Here is a 19,021-nt window from a genome sequence, read left to right as displayed (position 1 = left end):
ACACTACAGGAAAAACCATAGCTTTGACTATTATTATTATTATTATTATTATTATTATTATTATTATTATTATTATTATTATTATTATTATTATTATTATAATATACTACCAGACACAGCCAATCGAAATTATAAAAACATTGACTGGTATGATGATGATGATGATGATGATGATGATGATGATGATAGATTCCCAAGGCTCTTTGTTCTTTCTCTTTCAACGAAGGTCCTTTTTTTTCTTTTTCTATTCCACTCTTCGGTTTCTAAATGCTTGCGCCTCAAGGAACCGGACGTGTCTCGCGGTTCACCCTTTCGTTTGGTCTCTTTGGCTCGGCAGAGCTCCTCCCTTCCCCGTTCCCTGCCCGAGGCCCACCATCTCTCTCTCACTCTCTACCCACAATGCCCTGGGCGGGGCGGCGGAAGCCCACCAGCCAGCCAGCCCCTCGGCTTGCGCGTCGGAAGAGACCCTTCGCCAAGGCCGAGGGGGAGGAGGCACCAGACTACATCCCCCAGAGCGCCCCCCGCGCGCCGCCCCGCGCAGGCGCGCGGCGGGTTTTTCGGGCTGCCATCTTGGCTTCCCTTCAGCTGGCGCCCGCGACGACGACGACGACGCTGCTGCCGCCGCCGCCAAAGCAACCCCCTTCCCTCACCCACCCCCGGAGGTGCCCGCCGCGCTCAGGCCGGGCCGCGGGGCGGAAGGGCCGGGGGAACTCATGGTGGCTCCCGCGGAGGACTGGCAGGTGGGTTCCCGGCCGCGGGGAGGGAAGAGCCAGAGAAACAAACCCCCCCTCCCGGCCTCCTTTCCCAGAGAGGAAAGCTCTCCTGAGGGGAGACCCTCACCTCAGCCGGTGGGGGGGGAGGGGAGGTGGGGGAGGGGCCCTCCGCCTTATCCCAGTGTGTGTATGTGTGGGTGGGGGGGTTAGGTCGAATAAGTGACAGAAATAACTTACCACCTTCCTCCCCCTTCCCAAAAATATCCCCCCCCCCTTTATAACTGTCTCTGGCTTCTCGTTCTCCTCTCGGTGCCTTCTTGGGCTTTCTCTTTTTTTTCCCCCTCCCCATCCCCCTTTTTCACCTTTTTTTCTTGGGGGAGGAGAAAAAAAAAGGGGGAGCCATTGTCCCCATCCTTCACGGCCCTTCGCCTGTAGGTGCTTCCCTTCCCTTGTGTTTTTCTCTCCCACGTTCTCCCTCCTTGGGATTTCAGGTCTGAAACAAAAGGAAAAAATATATATAGAATGAAAGAGACCAAAACGTGGTAGCATCTTAAAAAAAAACCCAGTGGCTGTGTTTTTCAATGGGAGCTTTTTTTGTGGACTGATCCACTTCCTTCCATACCAGAGTTAGATCTACCGTGGCAAATAGTTATGCATTTAAATATTGGCACACGTTAAATGTCTAAATATTTGCCATGTAGTTTCTCCTCCCTTCCCCCCCACCCCCAGGTCTGAGGAAGCGGATTTGTCTGCAAAAGCTCGAGTTAAAATCGAAGAGCGAGTCTTTAAGGTGCCACAATGGCTTTGTCTTCTTTGGTATTTAATTTTTCCCTTTTGTTTTTGCTTGATGCGCTTGCACAGACTAACATGGCGACCTCTTCTAAAACTCCTTGGTCGTGTGTCTTTCTGGGGAGGGAGAGAAAATACCTCCCCCCCACTTTATTGTTGGTTGATTGATAGCTGATGTTCTTCACATGCTAATTTGCCTCCTTTCTCCCTTGTTGTGTTGGTTATTTGGGGGTGGGATTAAAATATATTGTCCATGAACCAGGTGCTGCTTTTTACTGTATTTTAAATCTTCAATTTTCTTGTCCCCCCCCCTTTCCTCTTGATTGTTGGGGAAAGAAATACATTCCCTCCCGTCTTGAATTAGTTATGGTTTCTTTACATGCCTGCCTGCTTTTTCTCCTAGATTTGATTTTATAATTGGAGTAAAAAAGGATGGCTTTGTTATTCAAGTCACCCCCCAAGACAATTGAGTCTGCTTTTGTTTATATTTTTTGTGCCCCTCAAACTGGGGTGATGGTGGAGAGAAATTTTCCTTTGAAAATTTCCTGCTTACATTATTAATGTATTCTTTTCCTTTTCATGTTTATTTCTCACCCCTCTTTGCTTCTTGGATTTGTTTCAGAAACTTGAATGTCAGGAAGGCCAAATAGCTGCATGCCTTCACATCCTAGGCCTGCCCCATTGCTAAACTAATTCACTGCTTTTGCTTTGGATGCTTCTCCACTCCGACCCCAGAAATCCTTTCATTTCCATGTTTTGTGTATTGCCAGGTGGGAGTCATTCCTCCCCGGCTTTTCTTTCCCCTGGAGATTCTTGTGTGCCACCCCCCTCCTTCCTGCTCCTTTCTCTAGCCTTCTTTGGTCTGTTTTCATAAATAAATGTAGTTGTTCATTGGGCTTGTGTGTAGGTGGATGGAAAATTGTTCTCCCCTGTGTTCCTAACCCCTTGAGAGATGTCATTTTTACAGAGCTGCCAGTTTCAAATCTCTCTGTCCATGACAGAGCTGAAGCTGCAGTCCCTTTTACTTGGGAATAAGTCCTGTTGAAGTTGATGAAAAGCATTCCCATAATCAGGCTTGTAGGAGAATTGGAAGCACTCGCTTCTTTTCGTCTCATGGTTGACGAAGTGGAACTTTAAGGACTTGGCTGTGTTTTAATGCAGAGTTTTGTGGAATACTGTCCATTTCTTCTGACAAACGAAAACCACATGACATTTGTGCAGGGCTCTGAGAGACAGTGGTGTTTGGTTGCATTTCATGCCTACTTCGTCATTGTTGATAACTCTGGATGAAAGTACTGCTTGTCATTCAATTGTGATGGTTGATTGGGAGTCAGTGTCTTGCCCAAGGAGGTGGTTTCTCTGTGCACCTGCCAGGTACACATTTGCCTAACGCAGGAATGAGGAAACTGCCTCTCCAGATGTTGTTGGCTATATAACTCCCATCATTCTGCTTCTTGCCTTTCAGGGTGGGGCTAATAGGAGTTAGAGCAGTGGTCCCCAACCTTGGGCCTCCAGATGTTCTTGGACCAACTCCCAGAAATCATGGCCAGCAGAGGTGGTGGTGAAGGCTTCTGGGAGTTGTAGTCCAAGAACATCTGGAAGCCCAAGGTTGGGGACCAGTGAGTTAGAGGACAACATCTCAAGAGGCACCAGTTCTCCCTTTCAGATCTGAGGCCTTCCATGCACTGTGGAGGTCTTCCTATTTTTAGCAGTTCTTTTTCTAACTTGAGGATCTGTTTGAAATAAATGTAAAGTTGGTATACAGTGTTTGGATATATTGGTGTATCTGCTAAGAGCTTTAGGCTGGCATTCCAAGGGCACTTAACTTGAGGATTTGCATTGTACAGGATTGTGTGATTATTTGATTAATTAATGTGTGGAGGCAACAGATTCAGATCTGTGAGTCTAATAATGAAAGAGCACACTTGTTTAATTTGCAGCGCACTTTATTTGGATCTAGGTTTCTGCTGTAATACAAAGCAACTACAGTACAAAAAACTCCACAGTCTTTTTGGGTTTTCTGCTTCTAGCTTCTTTGCACATGCAAAAGGAAGTTTAGGTCCAGTAGTTTAATTGATTCAACTGCAGCTCATCGCTGTAAAAAAAATCTGTTCTTGTTTGAAAGCTCCTTGGAGTCTACAATATTTCCTGTTGGTGGTTTTCTTTTTTCTTCTTGTTTTTTGGTGTGTGGGGGGGAGCGTTTAGTTACTGTTTCTCAGTGCCAACAAATCTGGAAAGTTTATCTGTGCCCTGCAGGCCTCCGCCTTGTACTTCCAGATCCTGTACTTCCAGCCTTGTAAAAGCGTGCCCTCGCCTAAGTCAAGTCATGTTTTGGCTGATGGTGTCTAGCTGTGGTCGTGTGGATACATATATTTGGCATTAGTAGAGAGAAATGGAAGTGTTAGTAGTTTTACGGTTAAGCACACTGGTGCTTGGTGAACTATAGCAGCCAATGAAATGACATGATTTCACTGCTGGGTTACAAAATACAATGCAGGGGAGCTGGATTTGCTGTTTATGCACCTGTGGAGTGACTTCTGAATGTTCATGATGCATAATTTTTGCCAACCAAGTGGTTTTGCATATATTTGCATGACTGTTTAAAATGGCAGGGGGGTAAAATGGTGTCCAGAATCCCAAACCCCTGCCCTCTGGATAATCCTGTGCATAGATAGGTAGTGAGATTTGAACCGGCATTTTTTCCTTTCTTTCTGTGTCTTGGTTTTGGAACAAAGAGTCTAGGAAGTTAATTTGCAGTTTGATTTTCAAAATGGTGAAATCTGTTCCCAGGGCTAGTTTGTGCAGCAGCATAGAGCTCAGCCTTGTGCTCTTAAATTACCTGACATTTTCCTTCTATGAAAGTATTGTGCAGCTGGGTTCCTTTCAAATTCACAGCAGTGACCATTCCCCACCTTGCCTCTGATGAATCAGGACATCAGCCACCATGTGAAGAAATTAGACAAAAGATCCGTGGCTTGTGTAAGGAACAGAATAGCTTAATACATTGGAGAAAATGTTAGGGGTGCAGCAACAAGCAGTGAAGACTGTAAAAAGGCAACTGAACTTTTGTTTATGCCCCATTTCTGCATAGGAATGCCAGCAGTGGCTGTAGCTCAGTGTCGGGCGCATGCTTTGCATGGGAAGGATTCTACATGCAGTTCTAAGGATCTCTAGTAGAGATGGGCTCGAAGGTTGTTTCAGAGGTTAGTGCCAGTTCATACACAGGGCACTACAGGTGCCTCGTGTTCCCTTCCTCCACCTCTCTGGCCAGTGACCCACTCACCAGTCAGAGCATGCTCCTCTCCTCTCTTTGTTTTGGCTGTTTGACCAGTCCCCAGCCAGGTGCACAGAGTTCCCTGTCTTGCCTCCTTGTCTGAGTGGGTAATCAGACAAGGAAGCAGGGCAAGGAAGCCTGTGCTCCTGGCAGGGACTGGTTGAATAACCGAGGAGGAGGTGAGCACACTGGCTGGTGAGAGAGCGAGCCAGCCAGCAAGACGGGGGATGGGAATGCACAGCGCCTATTGTGCCGTGCGTACAAACCAACACGAACCTCCAAACTGAGGTTCGTGCCCATCTCTAATCTCCAGGTAAGAGACTTCTGAATAATGCAAGCCAGCTGCTTGCATTAATAAACATAGTCAGTGGTTGACATGTGCGTAGAGAAATACAAATACATGATTAGATTTTCATGTGTTGTTTAGAGGCAATACTGTAGTTTTTAATCATTCTAAATTTAAATAAAAATTCCATTACAGTAGGACACTCCCCCGTCTGCAGGATGAGTATCTGCTGATTCATTTATCTGCTGCCTGAATTTAAAAAAACCAAAAAACCCTGGAAATATGTGTTTATACGTATTCAATTTTAAATAATAAAAAAGCCCTGGAAATATGTACTGTATTTGTATGTATTTCCAGGGTGTATTGATCAGACTTGATCAATAGAGAGAGCCAGAGACCATACAGTGGATAGCATTTGGTACTTCCACATTTTTTGGTATCTGCAGGGAGGCTTGGAACCAATTCCCCACAGCTATTGCGGTCCTACTAGGACTTACCGTGTGCAGAGGTGAGCCTTCTTGTTGCGTGTCGATGACAGAAAGGCAGTGTTGCCGGAAAATAGCAGGAGGGTAAAATGGTGTCCAGAATCCCAAAGCCCTGCCCTCTGGATAAACCTGTGCATAGATAGGTACTGAGATTTGAACAGGCATTTTCCTCTCTTTCTATGTCTTGGTTTTGGAACAAAGAGTCTAGGAAGTTATTTTGCAGTTTGATTTTCTTCTGACTCCTGAATAAAGGACCTCTTCTCGTTTGAATTCATAACACTACATGGGCCAGTGGTCTGATTCCACAGAAAACAACTTTCTGTATTTCTAACTGCATTCCGTTTACTTGGTGCTCCGCCTGTCAGCCATTGTTGGAGCTCACCATCCCAGGAAGTTCCTGCTAAATTATGTGGGTGACAGTCCATTAAATAGGAAAATTCCATCCTTATTGATTGTTGTCTTGCTAAGTCAAAAGCTGTACAGTAGTTAGTTCTGTAGTAAAGGTGCCTCTTCCGGGTGTCAGTGATTCCATCTGCAGTGAGTGGGGCAGGCTTTCAATTTTGTACATTCATGGAACAGCTTTGCTGCAATTCATGCAGGCACCATCCAGCTTTGTTGGGCCTCCCTGTTGATTTCTGCGAACGAAGCGGTTGACCAAGAAAAAACACTTGTTACTCTGCCAGAAATACAGTAGCTCCCACTTCGTCTCCAGGGAACCATTTCTTCATAAATGTGCATGTGGAGGTGCCTATGAAGACCACTGAACCAACTTTTCTGGTTAAAGTCTTTGTCTCAGAGCAGGGTCTCCAAACGATAATCCCTGTCATTCTTTTCTACTGCTGCTGGTTCCATGATAGTGTTTGCCTAGTCAGTCAGCAGGTACCATGTTTATTCCCCACAGAAACAACACTCCAAGATTGTATACCAATGTTCCCTTGGGAATACTGTGGGAGCGACACACAAGAGTACTGTTTGCAATAAAGTTTGCATTTTTGTCCCCATACCACTTCTTGAAAAAACGTTGGAACTCTCTTTATCTCTGTCTGCAAATGAGATGTTTGGATTTGACCTGGCTTTGGAGTCAGGGGGTTGAGCCTTCACTTTGCCTGGTGGGAGAGGGGCCAGTGGCTTGTGGGGTTGTGCAACCTTTCACTTAGGTGGCTTTGGGGAGCTTGCACCATCCCAGAGCACCACCAGAACAAGAGATTGGTAGGTCATGTATGAGTATTTGGGTGGAGGGTTGTGATAAGTAGAAATTGGCTTGAAAAAAAACCACAGTGGTTATTGTCATAATCACCACCACTTAGGACAGTGGTTCCCAACCTTGGGTTTCCAGATGTTTTTGGTCTACAATTCCCAGAAATCCTGGTCAGCATAGCTAGTGGTGGAGGCTTCTGGGAGTTTTAGTCCAAGAACATCTGTGGACCAAAGGTTGGGAACCATTGACCAAGGGCAATAGTTATGAGCCTTTTGGTCCTCTAGGTGCTTTGGAGTTTTAAGTCCCTCCGGCTGTTTCTCCCATCAGTAAGAGTTGTAGGGTAATATGTGGAGGATAAGAAGCTTTCCACCAAGGACATAGAGAAGAGGTGGTGATGAAGTGTGTTCCTTTAGATGTTGTTGGAGTACAACACTCACTATTGGCCCTGCAAGAGCCTTTCATAAGACAGTGCCCTTCAGAGGAGTTAGGATATACTGGCTGACCCTGATGGGAGTTGTAGTCCAAAACACCTGGCAATCTCCATTAGAGAAGGGTTCACTAGATTGTCTGTTGAAGAATATTAGCTCTGTGCTTAGGGCAAGATGATCAACCCTGAAAGACATTGTCTGACTGACAGTACACTTGAGGAAACATGTTTTACAAAGGAGCTAGTCCTTAGTCTTCCTATTTTCTGTGCTCTTTTCCATGAGCCGCCTAGAGTAGTCCACCGTGACTAGATAGGCGGGATATTAATTAATTAATTAATTAATTAATTAATTAATTAATTAATTAATTAATTACAACAACAACAACAACAACAACAACAACAACAATAATAATAATAATGAATGAGGCTTGGTGTGCTGCCTTCACCAGATTTTAAGTCTGAAGTCTTATTTGTTATGTGCCCTCAAATCACATCCCACTTATAAGGATGCTAATAGGGTTTTAAAAGTATGCGAGATATATAGGGTGCAGTTTTACTGATTTTACCCTCAGTGAGTTTCTGTGGCCAAGCAGGGGTTTCAAAGCTCATTTCCAGGGTCCTCGTTCATCAGTTTGTTATATCATCCCTGCACACTGGTTGGAACCCTCCTCTTTTGGATGATGTATTTTGAAATAGACAGCAACTTCCTGGGGAATTGTGAGTTGTAGTTTAACATTTTTGAGCTATGAACATCGTTTTGGATGGAAACTGTGTTAAGAGGATACCCCCAAGATATGTTTGATTGGGTGGGGCTTCTTGCGTTCCCATCCACATAAAAGTCTGGTCCATCTTTGGATTAGACAGCAGAACTCAGCCAGCCAGGTAGCCTGGCTAACCCTGACCAGTTAGCCAGTCATTGGATGTCCAAACAAGAAGTCAAGGCTCTCCAAGAAATAACTCGCCTTATGGCTATTTACCACCAAGTATTACTCAGGATTAAGTGACCTTTCTTTTCCACATTTGCCTCATATTATCTGCATCATAACCATGACAGTATTTAAAAATGTGTAATGTAACTGTTTTATGTCTTTAATTTCTCCTTTTAAAAGCTTTTGCAGTTCCTTGATCTACTTCTCTCCCTTGGAATGTTGAGGTAGTAGCTGAGAAGAACCCTTCCAATGTTCCATGTGTTGTTTGCTTAGGTTTTATATTTGTTTGACGTGACTGGCTCTAAGGAACTGGAGTGTTGAGATTTATTTTCTTAGTAATTGGTGTAGAATTGAGCTTTGTTTTGGAACAGCCCATGTCTCCTGCTGTTTCAGCTCTAATGATGTAATGCGCTATATGATGCATGAAAGTATGCATTTTTGTTAGGAAATCAAATGACCACTCTTATTTTGTTCCTTTAAGTAAGTGTATTTATATGGTGATGATGCCCAAGTAAAGTTTATAACTGCTCATATCAAGAATATGTATTTTTTGCATGAAATAAAATGTTGAGTTTAGTTTGGACTTCAATCAATCTGAACTTCAAAAGCGAAGAGTCACATGTTTCCTTTTTGCTCTGTTTGAAGAGCAAGGCCCTGAATCTATTTAATAGTCCCAAGTATCAAACTAAGACGTTTTACAACAGTTCGTTCAGTGAGTCTCCTTCAGTTGGCACTAGAAAACGAAGACCTTTCTTTTTGAGACAAGCTTTTAATTGATTTGGACAAGTTAAGTACTGCTATGGGATGCTAAAATGTATACGTATAATTTTTTCCTACTTCTACGTTTTTAATGTTTTTTCATGCTTATAAATGGCAGTTTTTACTATTATTTGTTGAAATTAATAGTACCTTGTTGTGTTTTTAATTGTGTTTGAGTATATTGTATTGGAGTGGGACGTGTTGGTGCTGCGGGTTAAACTGCAGAAACCTCTCTGCTTCAAGGTCAAAAGACCCGCCGTCATAAGATCGAATACATGTGACGGAATGAGCTCCCGTCGCTTCTCCCAGTTCCTGCCAGCCTAGCCGTTCGAAAGCATGTAAAAATGCAAGTAGATAAATAGGTACCACCTCAGTGGGAAGGTCACGGCGGTCCATGTCTAGTCGCGCTGGCCATGTGACCATGGAAACTGTCTTCGAACAAATGCTGGCTCTACGGCTTGGAGACAGGGATGAGCACCCTGCCCTATAGTCAGTCACAACTGGATTAAATGTCAAGGAGAACCTTTACTTTTATATTGTATTGACAAAATGCAGCCCACGTTGGGTGCCTCTACTGAGAGAAAAGGGAGCAAGCACATAAAGAAAAGAAAGAAAGAAAGAAAGAAATGAACTGTAAGTCAGAGAAGTGGAAATTTCCCTCTCCATTTGGGCCAGAGTTTCAGAATTTCTTTTCCAGAGCTTGGAATGTTTATTATTAAGGACTGCAATGTTGAGAATTCACCTGGTCTCTATGGCCAGCAACTGTGCTATTTTGTAGATTTTGGAAGTTAGAGACCAGAAAATGTGACTTGTCCATGTTTTCTGGCTGTTGCTCCTTTCTCCGTGTGCTTTAGTTTTCTTCTTAACTTCCTGATTGGAAAGCTGTTATAGAGGGCCAGGTATATTGAACAGAGCAGACTCAGAAGACCCTGAGCTGAAATGTCCACTTGGCCATGGAAGCTCACGGCGGGGGGAGGGGTTTTCTTAGTCCTGTATCTTCCACCATTCACTGGATGATCCCAGGTCAAAAGATACAATATTTATAATGTTATGCACCCATGATGCCTCTCCCCCCACCCTAAGAAAGGCCCAGTCATTGCTGCTCGATCATTTAGATTGACGCTTGACCAGCTTCAGGTTTAGACAACCACCTGGCAGCTATCCTTTGATTTGCATTCCTGCCTTGAGCAGGAGATTAGACTGGATGGCCTTAGAGGCCCCTTCCAAATTCATGAGTCTATGATTCTAGAGGTGTGGTGACTTTCGTGTGTATTTGAGGTAAGGAAGACAGAGTACTGTATTTCAAACGCTGCCACACCATAAATTTGTGTAAAGGCTTATTGCCGTTGTCAGTCTTATTTTCCGTTCCCCTGCTAATAATCTTTAGTACATGATTGGGCTTAGCCTCTGTCGCTGTATTTTTGATGTTAGGTTTGTATTCTTCACTGTGTGTCAGTTCTGCATGGTTTACATTGAACTCCATTTGCTTTGGGGACCAATCGTCCCTCCCTCCCTCCTAGAAGCCTGCTTCAGTTGTCTTAGTTTGGCTTATTACAAACAGTTACTGTGAGGCTAACATTGTTGATGGAGAACCAAGGACATTTCCCTGAGTTCCTTGAATGAAGGAATGGGATGAGCAGCAGCAGCATTGGAAAAAAGAAGAAGCCAAAGAACTGGATCTTTCCCTTCTGTTGGTGCTGCTGGACTGCCAGTAGTGCCTAGGGTAGTGCAGAGTTTCCCTCATTTGCTGTTCAGTTTGGGTTTGTAGCATATTCCTCTCCAGTCCAGAGAGATTTGTGCCCAACCTGAGTCAGTTTGCAAATCTCCCCTTGACTTGGACCTGGAAGACCAAAATGGTTGCAGCCATCAGAGTCTTATTGGTTGACTTTATCAGCCTGAGTGCCTTGGTGCATCACAGCAGCAAATTGCCTTTGGTTAGTGGAAAGTATCTGTTGGTACCCCTTATCGTGCAACAGTTCCTCAGACTGAATGACAGATGATATGAACAGTGACTTGTAAATTAATGGCAATTCAGCACTACAGTTACTCACTCCATTGCACTTACCAATAAGTTTCTGGCCAACTGTTATTTTTGCTCTGATGCACCTGAGATTTAGATATATGGTGGGCCCCAAAGAAATTTTTTTTTAATCCTGCCAGAAGTCAGACAGCTGGCTTCAGGGGTTCCCCTGTTTTTTTGTTTTTTTTCCAAAAAATGAGAGGGGAGGAAGAAAGAAGAAGAAGGCTGAAGGATTTTGTGCCTCATTGAGTTCAAGTTTCTGACATACAGCAAAATATGAAACAAATACTCCAGGATGCTGAAGCCATTAAAAGATGCAAGGCAGTCCTATTGTTTCCAGCATCAACCCTTCTCCTCCTCCAGACAGACTCTTTTACACCAGACTTTGCCTACTTTGTGCAGGGGTAGACCAGCTTCCGTTTTAGAGGATAGAACCATCCTACAGAGGTCTACTTTGGGGTGCGTGCAGGTCAGTTTTCTCTAGCCTGCTTCCTTCTGGCCCTAGCACGTTGCACTGATTTCCTTTTTGTCAGGAGCACCAAGACATTGGTAAATTGCTCTTTTCTTGCTCCTTTCAACTCCCTCAGAACTGTAGTTTGCTCATGTCAGGCTTTCTTTTTGTTTATTTGGTTTTTGCTCTGTTTTGTGTGCCTGTGTGTGTTCGTTGGTGATGGTTCAGCGTTCACGAGGGTCTGCAAGGAAGAACTCCTTTCTTGAGAATTTCTGTGTTTATATTGTGTTTGCAGGGAGGCTGAACTCCGGTGGGAGCAGAACGAAAGAGGAACAATGCCTGTTGTGTGGCCAACCCTTCTGGATCTCAGCCGAGATGAATGCAAAAGGATCCTTCGCAAACTGGGTATGCTGAAGCTGAGAACTCTTGCTGAGAATTCTTGTTCTCTCCATTGTCTCTTGCAGGATCTGGCTCCTCAAGATCAGCGGAAGGTATTCAGTAACTGATCTGTATGTAATGGTAAAGGGCCAGCAAAGCATTTCAGAATACAATGTTGGAGGACTGTCCTGTCTACTAAGCTTTTTTTCTGGGGCTGTTGCTTCTAGTTCTCAGGCCTGCTGGAGTCACCCATCCTGGATAAACAGATAGAAGTACTAAGTATTTGGATCACCAGGTATAAGAGAGGTTTTTCTGAGCTTCTCTTCCTCTTGTTCAGCAGCTCTTCACCACCCCACCTCCCAGTTACAGTACTGAGCTGAAGCCGCTTTGTTCTGCCTGCGCCTTCCTGGTATGTGGAGCGACAGACTTAAAGAATCTGCTGGCATAGTTCAACCCAGTGCCATTCATAGATGGTGGGACTATGAGCACAATCATTCCCAGCTAGCCTGTAATCTGACATGTCTGGAAGCTATTGGATTGATGAAGGCTGAGCTAGAAGGATATTCTTGTTCTTAGGTGCCATCAATTTGACATTCTCCAGAATGTCCTGTCCTCAACACAGCCCTGATCCATTCTTGCAAACACAAACTGGCGACTTCCTTGAAGGAACCCATTCATCTCATATTTGATCTTCCTCTTTCCCTGCTGCCTTCCACCTTTCCAAGCATTAATATTCTCTTTTCCAGAGAATCTTGCCTTCTCATGATGTGCCCAAAGTAGGACAGCCGTAATTTCATAATTTTTGCATTTCTGTGAGACAGAGAAGACCAGCCTTCTATTGAACTTTGTAATCCCTCTTCTTTTCCCCCCTGTGATACAGTCATAATTTCTATCTCTCCTCTTCTTTTATAGAATTGGAGGCATATGCAGGCGTTATCAGTGCTTTGCGTGCCCAGGGGGATCTTACGAAGGAGAAGAAAGATCTTCTTGGAGAACTCTCCAAAGTGCTTAGGTAAATCCAGACTTCTTATATTGGTCATATATATTCCCTACTAGTTCAGGTACAAAGGTGTGTGAAGTAAGGGAAACATTTTACAAATCATAAAAGCTTGAACATTTAGAAACAGTTTAATCTGAGAATTGTAGTTAAAGCAGTTCACATTGTGATTGAAACTGCAGTAACCAGCACAACACAATAGATATGCACAATTCCTCATGTGCAAAAGGCATGGCTGGTTAAACTTACAGTGGAAGGTGACTGGCAAGCCGCCTGTAGAAAATATTTTATTTTTTTAATGGCATCACAACCAACAAAGATGTTGCATCTTTTTTTTCCTATCACACTGGAATGCCTAAATATGTCTTTTCATTACATTGCACTTGCACTTCTGTTTTTGTTTGTGACAGCATTCTCAGCATTAAGTTCAATTAACATCATAGAGTCCCCCCCTTGTTCATTGCTATTGCACTGTTAGCAAAACCGGAGAAAATGTGGTACAAAAAGGGAATGTAGCCCCTGAGAAGGCTTGAGTTCTTTTTAAGGAGAAAGGTGGGATAAAAATAATTTAAATAATTAATTAAATCAGTGGTCCCCCAGTTACTGCCCACCCACTGCACCTCATGTGATGGGAAATCTGGAGGAGAACCTGCTGTGATGATGATGATACAAAGGTTGGCTTTCCTTGATGTTATTGTGGTTCAAAGCTCTGAATGGGTTTAAGTGCTAGTATTTTAATTTGTGCCCAGAAATAGATCGGATGTCAGCACAGCTCTTTGAAGGATTGTCACGAGATGCTCCTAGTGCATAGTCCCCGATCAGAGTCTGGTAAGAGTCAGATAATTTGCAGGACTGTCCCTATCGTTAAGCAGTGGGGCAGAAGGAATACAGAGTGGTAGCAAGGGATTGAACAACGGGGCTTTGTGTAGCATGCAGCCAGTCATGCACCCCCTGAACTCTCCCGGTGTCATCAGGGGCAGTGGTAGATACTGCCCTGTCACCAGGGTTGAAGTAAAAATTAGATGCTCATGCATGTGAAAGGGAAGGAAGGCAAGCCTGGTATACTGATAGGCAGTGAAAAGGAAAGATAGGCATAATAGGGATGGAGAACAGGTGGGGAGAGTCAGTGCCAAAATCAGGGTGTTCCGCCCCCCCCCCCCCCGCTCTCCCTTATGACAGGCATTGATGATTCTGGCCCATGAGGTAGTGTTGGACTACATCATTCGTTAGCCCTATCTAATAGTGTTGGGGTGCTAGGAATTGGATTTGAACATCTGGAAGACCGCACTTGCCCATCCTTGCTTTACAGAGTGGCTAATTGTTGATGCTATTCAAGAGGGCAAGGCCATAGGACAGTTGGGCCGACAGAGAATAAAATCGTCCTCTCCATTAAGTCCTAACCCTAACCATAAGCAAAATAGAATTAAATGTACCTATAAGTTCTAATAGTTTGACAATTTTATGGCAAAGTTTCTTTCTGATTCTTCTGAAGAATGGTTTCTACAGCTTTTGTGGTGTTCTCCTCCTGGCTTCTGACTCTGTTTACTCTCTGTGTGACTGTGATTTCTGTGGCATATGAATAATTAAAAATATCAATAGTTAGTGGCTAAGGGTATGATTGTTTGCATTTACAGAAAACTGACTGAGCAGGGTAACTGCATGAGTCATCTCAACCAACTGGGCAGTTTGTATGAGATATGGCAAAAGCCAGCTGCTTGTATCAGTAAACATAGTCAGCGGTTGACATATACACAGAGGAATACAAATACATGATTAGATTTTCATGTGTTGTTTACAGGCAATATTGTAATTTTAAATGACTTTAAATTTGAATAAAAATTCCAACACAGTAGGACACACAGACCACATCTGCGGGATGAGTATCCACTGATTCACTTGTCTGCTGCCTGAATTTTTTAAAAAAAACACTGGAAATATGTATTTATATGTATTTCCAGGGTGTATTTATCAGAACTGATCAATAGAGAGAGCCAGAGACCATACAGTGGATAGCATTTGGTACTTCCACATTTTTTGGCATGTGCAGGGAGACTTGGAACCAATTCCCCACAGCTATTGCAGTCCTACTAGGACTTACAGTGTGCAGAGGCGAGCCTTCTTGTTGCATGTCGATGACAGAAAGGCAGTGTTGCTGAAAATTGAACGAATATATGTACAGATAGAAGTTTAATAGCTCAGAGCTTATCTCTTTGTCCATTAACACTCTGACGTCTTTCAACAGTATTTCAACGGAAAGGCATCGGGCTGAAGTTCGGAGGGCGGTCAATGATGAACGGTTGACAACAATAGCACATAAGTAAGATGGCAATCCTTTTAGACTCTCGTAAGCCGTGTTTCAGGTGCACAACTGCTCATTGTTTTCCGTGCCATTCCTCCAGTGCCTAGTAGTAGAAGTTGACATCAATTGGAGTGGGGTGGGTCAGGTCTCCAGCCAGTCATGATTCTCACCAGGTGTCTGTAGCCTAATTGCTTTCGGCAAGGCCTACCTGGCAGAGTTGGTGTGACGGAGAACATTTGACAGAATGTCCCTTCTAGCTGCTGAGAGGAGGGGGTGAGATGAAAAGGACTTGGTTGGCTCCTGAGCCAGAAGAACTCGTGATTCTTCTTCAGGAAACAGGGTTGATGGTTTTCTTCAGCCGAGGTCACTGAAAACAGTTTAAAAGGCAGCTTCAGCTTAGATGCCACCCACTGGGATTCGGGCGAGATTGATAACTTCCCTGAGACACAGGTCATCTGTTTTTGCTCACCTACTACTATTCATTCATTCAGAAGTCTGAAGTACTTTGCACTTTGAGGCAGGTTGTTTAGAGGAAGGGGTAAAAAGGCCTCTCCCTTGTCATCTCTGAAACAGGTCTTTTGCTTTCCTCTGTAGCAAAAAGTCACGGGTGCTGTTGGGCATCGCTAGGATAGCAGGGGAGGGAGAGAAGAGCTGATGATGGATGGAAGGAAGGAAGGAGATGATAATGGATGGATGGAAGGAGTGGAAGGAAGGAGTGGAAGGAAGGAAGGAAGGAGTGGAAGGAAGGAAGGAAGGAAGGAAGGAAGGAAGGAAGGAAGGAAGGAAGGAAGGAAGGAAGGAAGGAAGGAAGGAAGGAGGGAAGGAAGGAGGGAAGGAAGGAGGGAAGGGGAGGAAAGGAAAGGAAAGGAAAGGAAAGGAAAGGAAAAGTAAGTGTGACAAATGAAGTTGGGAAAGTCACGGCAGAGCAGAAGAGTAGCCAGAGTTAGTTTCCAGGATCTCAAAAAGTCCAGACAGGCTCCTATCCTCTGTCACTGATCTGTCCGGTTGGAGAGATCGAACTTGGCTCCTTCTGCCTGTAAGGCTTGTTTTATACCACCAAGCAACGGCCCCCTTCCTCACATAGGTAGCTGTCAAATCTCTTTAGCTCCGTGTGGCCTCCTGAGATACCAGTGACCATCCAAGACATCAGGTGGAGATTTTGCTACAGATCTTCTGGAACCAGCAACACCCGTGGGTTGACCAGAGAGCTTCTGAAGGTGTGACCGCCCACAGAAATTTTCCATACAGTTTTCGTGCAGAATGTTTTGTTTCCCTAGCTTCAGACAGAGGAGTTTGTGGGAAAATGTTTTCTGGTTATGATGAAGGTGATTTAGTGATGAGACCTGGCTGGATGCAGCAGAGATGTCAGGATGGTCTGTCTCTCTCTTCAGCATGTCAGGACCCAACAGTTCTTCGGAATGGTCCGTCGAAGGTCGGCGGCTGGTGCCTCTCATGCCGCGGCTCGTTCCCCAGACAGCTTTTACCGTCACGGCAAATGCCGTTGCCAGCGCCGCTCTCCAGCACAATGCCTCCCTCCCTTCCCCGGCTGAAACGGGAAGCAAAGAAGGTGAGGGTATGTTGCCGTTCTCTCTTTGTGCTTTTGGGAGTGGGAGAAAGCTGGGTTTTGTAATGCCAGGAGGAGCCCTCTCCTAAGCCTATAAATTAGTGTTTCCCAAACATTTTGCCCTTGATTTATTGATAACTGGCCACAGCTCTCCTCGCAGTGGCCATCAGGGGGTCTCTGTCCCACCAGAGGCAGGATTTTGATCCCCACCCACCCAACCATCCCATCTTCTCTCTCCCCTCCCCCCAAATATCCCTGAGAGCTCTCCTCCTTCCAGATCCTGAGGCAGGAAAACTCACGAGGCCAACCGCCACCCAACACTTATACTGGGGACCATAGAGAAGGGGAGAGGAGAGGCAGCCGCGAGGCTTCTGCTTCCTGTTCAGCATAGAGCTATGAAGGCCATAAAGCGATGAACCGCAACTCTAGCCTTTGTAGCTCTGTGTGGGTTTCACAGTGCCCCCTGGAACTGCCACTCAAGAGTTTGGGGATCCCTGCTGTTAAATCTTCGTCAATCTGCTGGTTGTCAGTCAAGGGGTGGTGCGATGACATGGGCTCTTTCTTCTTTAGACAGTGCTTCTGTAGTACCCAGATGCAGGACCCCCCCCCCAGTCCAGCCAGTGTAAAGCCTTGAGCCAGTTCTAGGCTTGCCAGGCCCTTGGGCAAAGTGGACCACATCAGCTTTGCCTCAGGCAGGGTCAGACCGTTTGGATTTAGGAGGGGCCAGTTTAATTTTTCACCATGCTCCTAACGCAGTGCCCTTCCTGGGCTTTGGAGGAGGGACTGATAGCAGAGGCAGCTCCTAGGTACTTGTTTCAAGGGTTATCCAAGAGAAGAGCCACTAGTAGGCCTTGGAAGTAGGATGAGATCCCCCGGTTGCTTTCCTAAGAAGGCACATGTTTGGGCTCCTCTGGCACCAGTCTGAGCCACATCTCAGAAAATAGGTATGGAATCCATAGCTGTGCTTCTTTAGATTTTGACAGGAGCATCCCATGTTCTCTCTTCATGCCCCAGAATTGAATAAATGCAAAGATCAAATATATATTCCAAGCAATGTGTGTTTTGGGGTTGGGGTAGTAACAGGTCAGCTTGTGGCTTTGAAGCTCTCCTAGGAGCGTGAAACCTGTAAGACAAGGGTAGACGACCTTTAGCCCTGTGGAGCCTGAATAGAGGCAGCTTCCATCAGCCCTAATATCGGTCCAACCGATGGCAGGAATTGCAGTCTGGCTGCAGTTGTGGGGGAGCCACACGTTGGCCTGCTCCCGAGGGAGGATCCGGGACTTCCTTTTGCGTAGCAAGCGTGGTCTTCCTTTCCTCTCCAGTGGTGGTTTGCTATTCCTACACGAATACCACCTCGACCCCAACGTCCACCCCGGTTCCAAGCGGCAGCGTCGCCACCGTGAAGTCCCCCCGACCCGCCAGTCCCGCTTCCAATGTCGTCGTCCTGCCAAGCGGAAGTGCGGTTTATGTCAAAAGTGAGTACAGCGTCAGGTGAAATGGCAGCTTGGAGGAGCAGAGAGGACTGGGGAGGGGGGCGACAGACAGTGAGGCTTTGAAGGGGGCGGCGGCCCTGCCATCCATTATCCTGTAAGGTGCATTTGAAGTCCCTTGGGTTTACTGACAGGCAGGTGGAATAAAGCAGGTAAAGACTTTTCCGTTCAGGAAGGCTGTCCCTTAGTAACTGGTGGCCTGAGAGGGTTTTTTTTTTTTTTTTAGAATCGTTGTGTTCTGTTTTAAATGTGTTTTAGTATTGATTTTATTACTATTTTCAATTCTTTTTAAAATATTTATATACCTACTGTTTTAGCTTCTACCTATAGTCTTTTTAATGAGGTAAGCCCCATTGGGTTCCTATGAAATAGAAAGGCGGGATAAAATATTGTAAACAAATAAATAATAAAGGCCAATGAGCAAGTTGAATAATTTGTTTGAAGAGGTTGTTGTGGTTAGGGCAGTAAGGAAAAGAAAGTGGAGGAGTGAAGGTAGTGTTTTTTTTTTCCTTTCTTGGTTAGAAAGGAGACCTGATTAACTTCAGCCACTCCTATTTTTTCCTGCATAGGAAGAGTGTTGAGAGTGTTTGAGTAGCACTTCCGCCTCCTTGAAGTGGGCGCAGGGAGGAAAGCAGTAAAACTGCTGTCTGGTTTGGTCACCAGTTCTCTGCATCAGCAACATCCTAGAAGGGTATTGACAAGTCAAAATTTGTCCAGAGGAGGGCAGATAGGATGGTAAAAGTTCTGGAAGAATAATCGTTCCCTGGTGAGGAATGGTTGAGGGAGATGGGCCCGTTTAGCCTGGAAGTTTTTTTTTTAAAAAAAAAAAGAGAGAGAGAGAGAGAGAGAGAGAGAGAGAGAATGAAAAAGTGATATGATAATAGTCACAAGCAAGGTGGGGCAAGCTTGATTTCTGCAGCTCTGGAGAATGAGACCCAAAATAATGGATTTTAAGGTACAAG

At 44.9% G+C, this 19,021-nt stretch overlaps 1 protein-coding gene across 7 annotated transcripts in view; it reads left to right on the top strand.

The window, feature by feature from the left end:
- Positions 1-235: 235 nt before the first annotated feature.
- Positions 236-19,021, top strand: part of EMSY (EMSY transcriptional repressor, BRCA2 interacting) — a 56,876-nt gene continuing 38,090 nt past the window's right edge. For 3 of the 7 annotated variants that reach the window (XM_020810874.3, XM_020810873.3, XM_020810871.3), the window contains exons 1-6: positions 239-740; positions 11,627-11,736; positions 12,622-12,721; positions 14,949-15,023; positions 16,397-16,578; positions 17,892-18,044. In XM_020810874.3, the coding sequence (XP_020666533.3) occupies positions 268-740; positions 11,627-11,736; positions 12,622-12,721; positions 14,949-15,023; positions 16,397-16,578; positions 17,892-18,044 (1,093 nt within the window). In that variant the 5' untranslated portion in view covers positions 239-267. Of the gene's footprint in view, positions 741-11,626; positions 11,737-12,621; positions 12,722-14,948; positions 15,024-16,396; positions 16,579-17,891; positions 18,045-19,021 lie in introns of all 7 variants that reach the window. The other 4 variants (XM_020810875.3, XM_020810872.3, XR_002302097.3 and 1 more) reach the window with 3 other exon arrangements.

Source organism: Pogona vitticeps, chromosome 3, assembly GCF_051106095.1.
Source record: "Pogona vitticeps strain Pit_001003342236 chromosome 3, PviZW2.1, whole genome shotgun sequence".
NCBI lineage: Eukaryota > Metazoa > Chordata > Lepidosauria > Squamata > Agamidae > Pogona > Pogona vitticeps.
Note: the sequence above shows the minus strand (reverse complement) of the source record. Positions and strands in the feature narration are given on the sequence as shown.